The 8500-nt window shown below is 49.1% G+C and overlaps 1 protein-coding gene across 1 annotated transcript; it reads left to right on the top strand.

The window, feature by feature from the left end:
- The first annotated feature begins 2575 nt into the window (after positions 1-2575).
- LOC138467312 (uncharacterized) lies at positions 2576-3214 on the top strand. Its single transcript, XM_069607297.1, has one exon. The coding sequence runs from the start codon at positions 2576-2578 to the stop codon at positions 3212-3214; it is 639 nt and encodes a 212-aa protein (XP_069463398.1).
- The last annotated feature ends 5286 nt before the right edge of the window (positions 3215-8500 follow it).

Here is an 8500-nt window from a genome sequence, read left to right as displayed (position 1 = left end):
TTGATTTTCTATTCTGGTTTGAAATATGAATTTTATTGTATTATGAATTGTGTTTACGATTCTATTTATCTTATAAAGTGTAAAAGGTGTATATGTAAAGTATGTACACTGAAATAAGAACAAAAGATTTGTTTACATGATTATTCTGAAAAGCCATGTGTTATGTTTGGATTTGACAATTACATATATATTTTTTGTTTATCAAACGCAAGCTCTGAATATTTAAACATGTTATTTTCCTGCAGTATTAAAAAAGATTATTTAAAAAAAAACACTCAGAGTGGCATTATCTGAACTTTGTTTTTTTAAAACAGAATGTTCACTAAATTACAACCAAATTAGCAGACTGTAATTTGCTTGGGCTGTTAATCACATACAAGACATTACATATTTTTACATATAATTAGGTTTTGTATTCACTTGAAAATGTGCTTCTTTAATTGTCAGTAATGCATTCATACAAACACAGGCCACTGCCATGTTCACAGAGCAAATCAAATCATGCCCAGTTGTGTTTAAATTAATACTAAGTGTTGGTAAATAGAAATAATTCAGCTAAGGTCTGATGGCCTTCAGTTACAATGCATTATGAAGTTAAAATGTTAATACACGAGAAAAGTGTGTGCCCTTTAATAATGAACAGAATACATTTTGTAAACTCAGTTGGATGTCTCATTTTAAAAATACATGTGCAGTGTAATTCGGCTTTTCAGACATTTAAAAAGGTCAATTTCATAGGGAAGATAACAGTAGACCAGCACTTGTACAATTCTTAGTTATATATAATCAAAATTCACATCTTATAATAGCCATGGGAGTGCCACTTGAAATTTCCAAGCCCATTTCCAGAATGTACCTTCCAGAAGATTACGAACTCGGCCCAAATTCGAAGGAAAGGCTTCCAACCCATATGGAACTATCGGTATAAACTGCTTTATAAACCGAATGAAATCCCATTTAGCAAGAAACCCCATATTCCCCATGTAAACTTCTCAATACTACTACCACCAGGGCAATGCCTTGCTTCATTCTCTGTTACACACTCAAACTGCCAGATGCTCCATGTTACAGGTTTAACCCTACATATTTATAAGTCGTGACTATTTCTAGAGGGCTAGTTTCTAATGTCCATTTATAAAACTGTTTGGGTTCCTTGGAGTGCACTACCATGATTTCACTTCTTGAACGATTGATTTTCAATAGATTAGTAGCCGCCATGTCGTAAAGACCATTCAACTCTGCTTGCAGACCCTTTTCAGTATGATCAAAAATAACCAGCTCGTCAGTGTAAGCGATCCAAGCAACATGCTGATTTCCTAATGTCCGAGAAACTAACTTGACCTTGTCGATATCATGTTTAAAATATGCCATATAAACATTGAACAAAAACGGGTACAAAATACAACCCTGCTTGAGTCCTCTGCCAGTGCAGATTGGCTCAGTAAAGCAATTCAATTCATTTGAACTAATTCTGACTGACATTTTATCAAGTAACATCATGACACATTTAAACCATGTAGGATCTAGATGACCATTCTGCAGTGTTGCATAGAAATGTACTACAGACTATATCAAACGTTATGAGAAATTGATGAATGCTATAAAAAATAGGTGGCTATTCTGTAACCTTTGCTGCTTTAATGCAATTATTCAAGATCAAAATAGTATGCAAAGTAGAGCAGTTTGCCCTAAAGCCTATCTGCGCCTTACAAAAAAATGTTTTCCCTGTGCCAATACTTTTTTGTAATACATTTTCTATTTCAATTTGAAATGTAAAACAGTACAAATGTTAAATGTGAGATGTCTCACCATTTTATGCAAACAAACATAACAGTATCAGGAGCTATTTAAGACCTCTCTGAATGGCCTCTTCATCATCGGGGGAAGGGGGTTTGGGGGGTTAGGCGGAGATCATACACATACCTTTAGACCTATTAGTAAAGTCCTCACTACGTTTCTGCACTAAAGACAGCAGTGAACCTCATGAACAGCCATCCTGCCCAAGAAATGTACCTACCTAAATAATCCTTTCTAACTCCAAGATGAGCTGGGTTGGTTCAAGCCACCTATAACCCCGCTTTACACCTCTAATCTGCAAGTGCATCGGGAGTCCCACCGAAATGTGAATGCCCAGGCCGAGAAAAGTTGTCTTAAACTTGTTCAATGTCTTCTTTCTTTTCTCAGTTGCTGAAGCCAGGTCTAGGAAGGATCCTGTGCTGCTGATGTTCTAGATCACCCTTTCCCATTGCTGCTTTTAATACTCGCACCCTATCCCGGCCATTGGAGAGCTTTACAATGAGTGTCGGACCGGCAGGAGAATCTTGCGTCTTGTCAGAGGAGCGGGTATTGAGCACCTGTACACACATATAGGGTCATCGTTGACCTCAAGTCCAAGCATCTCCAGTTGGAAAGGCAATCAGGTCATCAGCCGCATCGAGGCGAAGGCCAGAGGACAAGGCCAACGGCGCTCTCTGCAGCTCCGCTGCGAGAGTCAACTTCAGGATCCCACAGTCCCCACTTGTCCACCAGGGAGCTCGCCCCCCCTGCTGCCGCCATTAAGGCACAGGCGGCCCCGATGCCCGCACTCAGCTGCACACCGAAGGAGCAGCTCCCCGCCCACTCACAGCGCCGCCGAATTCCAGCTGAATCTGAATCAGCTGTTCAGCCTGCCAGCCCCTCCTCTCCCGCTTTAAAGGGAGAGGAGGCAGACCGGCAGGCAAAGCCGCATCGAGGCGAAGGCCAAAGGACAAGGCCAACGGCGCTCTCTGCAGCTCCGCTGCGAGAGCCAACTTCAGGATCCCACTTGTCCACGAGGGAGCTCGCCCCCCCTGCTGCCGCCATTAAGGCACACACGGCCCCGAAGCCCGCACTCAGCTGCACACCGAAGGAGCAGCGCCCCGCCCACTCACAGCGCCGCCGAATTCCAGCTGAATCTGAATCAGCTGTTCAGCCTGCCAGCCCCTCCTCTCCCGCTTTAAAGGGAGAGGAGGCAGACCGGCAGGCGAAGCCGCATCGAGGCGAAGGCCAGAGGGCAAGGCCAACGGCGCTCTCTGCAGCTCCGCTGCGAGAGCCAACTTCAGGATCCCACAGTCCCCACTTGTCCACCAGGGAGCTCGCCCCCCCTGCTGCCGCCATTAAGGCACACGCGGCCCCGATGCCCGCACTCAGCTGCACACCGAAGGAGCAGTGCCCCGCCCACTCACAGCGCCGCTGAATTCCAGCTGAATCTGAATCAGCTGTTCAGCCTGCCAGCCCCTCCTCTCCCGCTTTAAAGGGAGAGGAGGCAGACCGGCAGGCGAAGCCGCATCGAGGCGAAGGCCAGAGGACAAGGCCAACGGCGCTCTCTGCAGCTCCGCTGCGAGAGCCAACTTCAGGATCCCACAGTCCCCACTTGTCCACCAGGGAGCTCGCCCCCCCTGCTGCCGCCATTAAGGCACACGCGGCCCCGATGCCCGCACTCAGCTGCACACCGAAGGAGCAGCGCCCCCGCCCACTCACCGCGCCGCCGAATTCCAGCTGAATCTGAATCAGCTGTTCAGCCTGCCAGCCCCTCCTCTCCCGCTTTAAAGGGAGAGGAGGCAGACCGGCAGGCGAAGCCGCATCGAGGCGAAGGCCAGAGGACAAGGCCAACGGCGCTCTCTGCAGCTCCGCTGCGAGAGCCAACTTCAGGATCCCACAGTCCCCACTTGTCCACCAGGGAGCTCGCCCCCCCTACTGCCGCCATTAAGGCACACGCGGCCCCGATGCCCGCACTCAGCTGCACACCGAAGGAGCAGCGCCCCGCCCACTCACAGCGCCGCCGAATTCCAGCTGAATCTGAATCAGCTGTTCAGCCTGCCAGCCCCTCCTCTCCCGCTTTAAAGGGAGAGGAGGCAGACCGGCAGGCGAAGCCGCATCGAGGCGAAGGCCAGAGGACAAGGCCAACGGCGCTCTCTGCAGCTCTCCGCTGCTCGACGTCGCGCAAGGCGCAATTATGCTGTCCTACTCAAGGTAAGGCCACTTGCCTTAATATCTGCATGTCCCACCCATCAGGGGGGAAGGCCCTCCCCACTACTTTGCGCACAGTGCCATGCAGCTTCAGGAACGCACGACTCTGGTCGCGCACCCGCCCCACTATCACCTACACCCCGAATATAGTAGACCGTAACCTAAAGGTAGGTCTCAGATGTATGCCACCGTCACGCAGGCACAACTCCATCCCGACTTACCCGGATGACACTCTTTTGCCCCACAGGCCTGCCTGCGCCATGGCACCATTGTACACTGAAGCCGTTGCACCTCATCTCCACCCAAACTCATCAGACGCCCAAATCAAAATGCCCATTACTAACACTGTCGCGGAACTACCATCCTCGCCCAGGCCAAGTGATGCTTACAAGCCCAATGTTGCTACTACTGTCTTTGCTGCACTTATACCTCATGTGGATTATGCACCGCCTGTTTTGCCGAGTGATGCCCCCATGCCTAATGCTGATATTGTTGACACTGTCGATACTGCTGCCCTTATGCCCAATGTTGTTGCTGCATTGCCTGTTTTGCCTAGTGTTGACACCACGACCAAGTCCAAAAACATACTACCCCCTATCCCTTACCCACACACTACCCCCCCAGACCACCCACTTCCATCACATCTCCAATGGTCCACACCCTTAGTTGCGCCCTGCTCAATGCTTGCTCCGTACCTGCCCACGCCCTCGACATCAACGACCTGATCATCAAGGACAATCTTGACCTCCTATTCCTTACAGAAACCTGGCTTAATGAAAGCTCAGGCCCGGCACTATCTCTGGCTATTCCGTCTGGGTACTCCATATTCAGGAAGGACCGCACCTCTCAGAGAGGTGGTGGCGTGGCCCTCATCGCCAGGGAAACCCTTGCTATTAGGGAAGTGGCAGGGCAACTTGACCACAATAGTGACTACCTCCCACTCAAAATTAATGTTTCTCCTAACTGCACCATAACTGTGCACATTGTCTACAGACCTCTGGGTCCTTGCACTGACTTCCATGACACCAACATCAAAAAGACCTCCCAAGTCATACTTTTGGGCGACCTCAACCTGGGGCTCAATGACCCTAAGGACCCCCATGCCAAAACCCTCAAGAACACCCTATCCACCCTGGGCTTTGCGCAATCTATCTCTGACTCCACCCACATCAAAGGGCGCACCCTCGACTGGATCAGTCAACATAGCTGCTCACTACTTGTCACGGAAAACACGCCCATCCCATGGTCTGACCACCATTACATCCAATTCAACCTTCGCACCAAAAAAGAGACCAACTCACCTCCCGCCCCTTGCCCAGCTACTCTCGCCAGGAGCTCCCGCCAGCTCACAGTCGAGAATTTAGCACCCTACCTCCGCAACCCGACCTTACATGCCCCATTCTCCAACAACCCAGAACCCTAGCCAACACATTCAAAGAAGTCATCACCCAAGCAGTTGACGCCGTTGCGCCACTGTCCCTCAAAATAGCCAAGAAAACCAAACATGCTAATTCATGGTTCTCCAAAGAACTACTTGTACAACGTGCGCAGAAGAGGACTGCCCTCTCCACCTGGAAAGCTAACCCATCAGAAACCACCAAAAATGCGTTCAAAGCCATCTCTAAATCCTACAAAACCAACATCACCCTAGCTAAAGCTGCCTCCTTCAACGCGAGGATCTATGACGCCAAATCGGGGTCAAAGGAAATCTTCACCATATTCAGGGAACTGGAAAAACCATCCTCTCCTCCTCCCGCTCTCATCAAAGATGACAACTGGTGCAATAGCATTCAATCCGCAATGCTAGACAAGCTTAACACTCTACAAACTAAAATCCGTGGCCACCAAAAAGCCCTTTCCCGCCTCATAGCTAACCTGCATAGTCAACCTACCATACCCCCCACCACTAATCCTTCCCCATCTTTTGACTTCAAAGATATTACTGAGCACGAGGTCATCGCCCTGCTCAAGTCCATCAAACCGTCCAACTGTAAGGGAGATGCCTGTCCAGCCAGTCTCATTAAAGACTCAGCACAGATCCTAGCTCCATTCCTCACAGCATTCATTAATTCATCCTTCCGGTCTGGCCATGTTCCAACTGGACTTAAAGAGGCCTGGGTACGCCCACTCCTCAAAAAACCCTCGCTGGACCCAACGATCCCGGGGAACTATCGACCTATCACCACTGTACCCTTCCTGCTGAAAATTCTGGACAAAGCAGCTTACCTGCAAGTCCAAAAGTTCCTTGAAGAAAACCGTCTCCTCGGCCTGCGGCAATCTGGCTTCCGCTCACGACACGGTACCGAAACGGCTCTCCTGGACTTAAAGAACCAAATGGACGATCTAAGAGACGCAGGGAAACCTGCTCTCCTGCTGCTCCTTGATCTATCCGCCGCCTTTGACCTGGTAGACCACAACACCTTGTGCCACCATCTAGCTACCCAAGCTAGCTTTTCCCCCAAAGCTTGCGAATGGATTACCTCCTTCCTCCAAGAAAGGGCCATGAAAGTCTTCTCTGACTCAGCCTGTGCCACCCCTAGCCACATCACCTGCGGTGTGCCTCAGGGCTCATGTATCGCGCCCACCCTTTACAACCTCTTCACGAGGCCACTGTTCAGCATCCTTGACTCGCTGGGCATCTCGTATACAAACTATGCGGATGACACCCAGGTCCTCATCCCACTCACAGGCGATTACCTTGCGGATACTAAAACTCTTACCACCATCTACTCCACTATCCAATCATGGATGGCAGATAACTGGCTATGCCTCAATAGTGAAAAAAACGAACTCCTCCTCATAGGAGCACCCTCCACGCTGGGGAACCTCGGTGAACAGTACACTTCCTTCACTATTGACAACATTCCCATCAAGGTCTACCTAGACTCCGACCTGTCAATGGATAGACAGGTCAATGCCATTGCCTCCTCCTCAGCCTATTACTCGAAAGTCCTCAACGCGGCCAGACCTTTCCTGTCACGCCAGAATTGCCTCACCATTGCTAGGGCAATAATTGGATCTAGGCTGGACTACTGTAATGCACTACTCATTGGGACCTCCAATAAGAACCTGGCCAAACTTCAGCGAGTTCAAAATAATGCACTTAGGGCGGCCACAGGCACCGCGAGAAAAGACCACATCTCCGAAGTCAGAAGACAGGCACACTGGCTTCCGGTGAAAGAGAGGATTGTTTTTAAAACACTCGCCCTCACCCACAAATGCCTCCATGAACTTGCTCCACCCTACTTGACCCAAAGAATCACCAAGCACTCTGCCACCAGACCATTAAGAATGTGCTATTCCAACACGATTGTCACGCCCAAATCACGCAAGGTGCGCGCCGGTGGTGCCAGCTTCCCCACTCGGGCTGCCACCCACTGGAACGCACTGCCACCTCACATCAGAATGATTGAATCCCACCAAGCCTTCCGCAAAGCTGTTAAAACCAAGCTCTTTGTATGAAATGTACCTGACTGCATTCTGTTACTGTATTATGATTATCATGCCTCACCTGCAACTATGCCTGTAATTGTGTATCCATAAGACCTCTGGTCTCATGCATATCTGCTGAATTAAGAATCCAACACTTACTTGTAACAGCGCCTCGATGTCCATGGGCTACTAGTGCGCTATACAAATGTGAATAAATAAAAAATAAATAAATCTCCTTCGGCAACTGCTGGGAGGCCAGTACCTCAGATTTGTTTCGATCTAATAACATTCTTGAGGTATTGAAGTCGGTTTTCCTTAGCCCTTTGCCCTTTCACCGAGGTCTCCAGCTCTTTCCTCATCTCTATCACTATCGGGACTTAACTGGGCGCATTGCTTTTCCAGCTCCGTTGTTTTTTGCTCCAAAATGGAGGTTATCAACTCCAGATGTGCCACCTTCTCTGCCATTTTGTTGAATGTATTCTCCAGACATGACACTGATTTTTCTATGCACCCTAACACTGCCATCGTAGGGTCCCTAGATGGAGAGGATGGTCTGGACCGCTCCAGGTCGTGTTGTTTTCTTATTGAGCCACATGGGCGAAAACAGTCGGAGTCTGCGAGTTTATCTTTTTTTCCTGCCTTCCCATTCACCATAGCTTTTACAGTTCATCAGGATAGCAGATATGATATGATGGGTTATTTATAACGTGCTTAATACCCAGAGGGTTCTAAGTGCGGACCCAGGTATCGAAACTGTGTTCCTCCATGCTGTCTTGCTTCCAAGGCGAGCGCGTTGCCCCTGAGATATCCTCCCGAGATAGGACCCTACAGATACACTTCTTGCTTGATATTGTTACATGAACACGACTACGGTCCTACATGGGCTCCAACTCAAACTGCCCTTGCACGTAGCTTAGGTTCTCAAGTGAGTAGCCGTTGGTACCACAATGCACTCCTGACAACAGAACCCTGCAGGCCTTGTCACCTAATGGCTAAATGTATCTGCCCACCGCAAAAATGTCTGTTTCTCCTGGGGTCTCACTGTCTAGAGTTTCATTACCCCTTGATGTCCTCCTTGAAA

This window comes from Ambystoma mexicanum, chromosome 4q (assembly GCF_040938575.1).
Source record: "Ambystoma mexicanum isolate Mex_15411 chromosome 4q, UKY_AmexF1_1, whole genome shotgun sequence".
NCBI classification, from domain to species: domain Eukaryota; kingdom Metazoa; phylum Chordata; class Amphibia; order Caudata; family Ambystomatidae; genus Ambystoma; species Ambystoma mexicanum.
The sequence above is the reverse complement of the archived record's forward strand: the minus strand, read 5'-3'. Positions and strand labels throughout refer to the sequence as shown.

Bases quoted from the DNA above. Each gene is read 5' to 3' on its own strand.
- LOC138467312 (XM_069607297.1), top strand. From the start codon at position 2,576: ATGCCCGCACTCAGCTGCACACCGAAGGAGCAGCTCCCCGCCCACTCA.